This window comes from Peromyscus leucopus, chromosome 5, assembly GCF_004664715.2.
Source record: "Peromyscus leucopus breed LL Stock chromosome 5, UCI_PerLeu_2.1, whole genome shotgun sequence".
Lineage (NCBI taxonomy): Eukaryota > Metazoa > Chordata > Mammalia > Rodentia > Cricetidae > Peromyscus > Peromyscus leucopus.
Window position 1 is genome coordinate 95859075 of NC_051067.1, and position 3439 is coordinate 95862513.

The window sequence follows — 3439 nt, forward strand, 5'->3', positions numbered from 1 at the left end:
AGGGGCCCCCTGAGACACAGACTCAGCAAGCACAGGATGGACCAATAGCAGCTTACTCAGATATAGGTACCTCTTGCACCTCTTACAAGAAGAGATTGGTAGATGTCAGTGCAATACATACAACAACATAAAGAGCAATATGGCATCACCAAAATCTAGCCCTCCCACAACAGCAAAACCTGAACATCATAAAGTAGAAGAAGCAGAAGAAAGCAGCTTTAAATGTAACTGCATGAAGATGCTAGAGGCCTTTAAAGAAGAAATGAAAAATTCTCTTAAAGAAATTGAGAAAAAGACAAACAGAAAATGGAAGAAATCAATAAATCCCTTAAAGAAAGTCAAGAAAACCATAAAAAGCAAATAAAATGTGAAGGAAGCAGATCAAGACCTGAAATTGAAATAGAAAAAATAAAAAAGACATAAACAGAGGGAATGTTGGAAATAGAAAATCTGAGTAAATGAACAGGAAACACAGATGCAAGCACAACTAACAGAATACAAGAGTTGGAAGATGGATCTCTGGTATAGATGATACAATAGAGGAAATAGATACATCAGTCAAAGAAAACACCAAAACCAAAAGGAAATTTGGGACACCATGAAAAGTCCAAACCTAAGAATAATAGGGATAGAACTAGGAGAAGAATACCTACTCAAAGGTGCAAAAAATATATTCAACAAAATCATGGAAGAAAACTTTCCCAACTTAAAGAAAAAAGTACCTATGAAGATACAAGAAGCATATAGGACCCCAAATATAATAGACCCCCCAAAATGTCCCCTTGCCACATAATAATTAAACCACTAAGCATACAGAATAAAGGAAGAATATTAAGAGCAGCAAAAGAAAAAGGCTAACTGACTTATAAAGGCAGATCCATCAGAATAACACCCGACTTCTCAATGGAGACTTTGAAAGCCAAAATGTCCTGGACAGATATAATGCAGACACTAAGAGATTGTGAATGCCAACTTAGACTAATATATTCAGCAAAACTTTCAATCACCATAGATGGAGTGAACAAGACATTCCAAGACAAAACCAGATTTAAACAATACCTATCCACAAATCCAGTCCTATAGAAAGCACTAGAAGAAAAATTCCAACCTCAGGAAATCAGATACACCCACAAAAACACAGGCAATAGATAAACCCACATCAGGAAATCCCAAAGAAGAGAAATACATACATACTACCAACAAAAGATAGAAGGAATTGACAATCACTGGTCATTAATATTCCTTAATATCAATGGACTTAATTCACCTATGAAAAGGCACAAGCTAACAGAATGAAAATAAAATCAGGACCCATCCTTCTGCTGCATACAAGAAACACACCTCAACTTCAAAGACAGACACTACCTCAGAGTAAAAACCTGGGAAAAGTCTTTCCAATCAAATGGACCCAAGAAGCAAGCTGGTGTCGCTATCCTAGTATCAAACAAAATGAACTTCAAACTAAAATTAATCAAAAGAGATGGAGAAGGGCATTACATACTCATCATAGGAAAGAACACCAAGATGAAGTTTCAATTCTGAACATTTATGGCCCAAATACAAGGGCATCCATATACGCAAAAGAAACATTGCTAAAGCTTAAAATACATATCTAATCCCAAACATTAATAGTGAAATATTTCAACACCCCACTGCTGTGGATGATAAATTGATAAAAAAAAAAAGTGCTGATTGGCCAGTAGCGAGGCAGGAAGTATAGGTGGGACAAGGAGAGAGGAGAATTCTGGGAAGTGGAAGGTGGAGGGAGAGAGACACTGCCAGCCACCATAATGTGAAGCAGATGTTAAGATACTGGTAAGGCATGAGCCACATGGCAATTTATAAATTAACAGAAATGGGTTAATTTAAAATATAAGAACAGTTAGCAAGAAGCCTGCCATGGCCATACAGTTTATAAGTAATATAAGTCTCTGTGTGTTTACTTGGTGGTGTCTAAGCAGCTGTGGGACTGGGAGGTGAGAGAGATTTGTCCTGACTCTGAGACAGGCAGGACCAGAAAAACTCTAGCTATACCCCACTCTCACCACTGGACAGATCTGCCAGATTGAAACTTAACAGAGAAATAAAGGACTTAACAGATGTTATGACTCAAATGGACTTGATCAATATCTACAGAACATTCCACCCTAACAAAAAAGAATATACCTTTTTAGCACCACATGGAACCTTCTCTAAAATTGACCACATACTTGGTCATAAAGCAAACCTCAACAGATAAAAAAAAAAAAAAAAAACTTGGAATAACCTCCTGTATCTTATCAGACCACCACGGCTTAAAGTTAGATTTCAACAACAACAATTACAGAAAGCCTACAATCTCAAGGAAACTGAATAATGCTCAACTGAATCACCAATGGGTCAAGGAAGGAATAAAGAAAGAAATTAAAGCCTTCTTAGAATTCAATCAAAATGAAGGTACTACATACACAAACTTATGGGACACTATGAAAGCAGTGCTAAGAGGAAAATTCATAGCACTAAATGCCCACAGAAAAAAGTTGGAGAAACCTCACACTAGTGACTTAACAGCACACATAAAGCTGTTAAGAACAACAAAAAACAGGGCGATCTCAGATGCCAGGTCTCTTGTTTTCATCACATAGATACCTCTACTGCAAAGATGGTCAACATACCTAAAACCCGAAGGACTTTCGTAAGGCATCAACCTCACAAAGTGACCCAATATAAGGGTCAGGATTCCCTGTATGCCCAAGGAAAGCGGCTCTACGATCGAAAGCAGAGTGGTTATGGTGGGCAGACAAAGCCAATTTTCCGAAAGAAGGTCAAAACCACAAAGAAGATTGTGCTCAGGCTTGAGTGTGTCGAGCCCAACTGTAGATCCAAGAGGATGCTGGCCATTAAGAGGTACAAGCATTTTGAACTGGGAGGAGACAAGAAGAGAAAGGGCCAAGTGATCCAGTTCTAAAACATGTGTTTTCTGAGAGTAAAATACTAAAGCAGTAGGGAAATTGCCTGTTAGAAAATAAAGTTATTGTTACTGAAAAAAAAAAAAAAGAACAATAAGAAGCAAAGTCACCCAAGAGGACTAGATGCCAGGAAATAATCAAACTGAGAGCTGAAATCAATAAAATAAAAACAAAGAGAACAATACAAAGAATCAATGAAACAAAGAGTTGGTTCCTTGAGAAAATCAACAAGATATACAAGCTTTTATCCAAACTCACCAAAAGGTAGAGAGAGAACATCCTAATCAACAAAATCAATAATGAAAAGGGAGAGATAACAACAGACAATGAGGAAATCCAGAGAATCATCAAGTCATACTTCAAAAACCTATACTCCAAAAAATTGGAAAATCTAAAAGAAATGGACAATTTTGTGGATAGGTACCACATACCTAAGTTAAATAAAGACCAGATAAACATTTTAAATAGACCAATAACCCCTAAGGAAATAG

General features: G+C 37.0%; 1 protein-coding gene across 1 annotated transcript; it reads left to right on the top strand.

The window, feature by feature from the left end:
• The first annotated feature begins 2641 nt into the window (after positions 1–2641).
• On the top strand, positions 2642–2959 carry LOC114688472 (60S ribosomal protein L36a-like). The gene has a single exon (XM_028863070.2). The coding sequence runs from the start codon at positions 2642–2644 to the stop codon at positions 2945–2947; it is 306 nt and encodes a 101-aa protein (XP_028718903.1). The 3' UTR covers positions 2948–2959.
• The last annotated feature ends 480 nt before the right edge of the window (positions 2960–3439 follow it).

What these genes read in the sequence shown, in the direction of transcription:
- LOC114688472 (XM_028863070.2), top strand. Translation starts at nt 2,642, where the DNA reads ATGGTCAACATACCTAAAACCCGAAGGACTTTCGTAAGGCATCAACCT.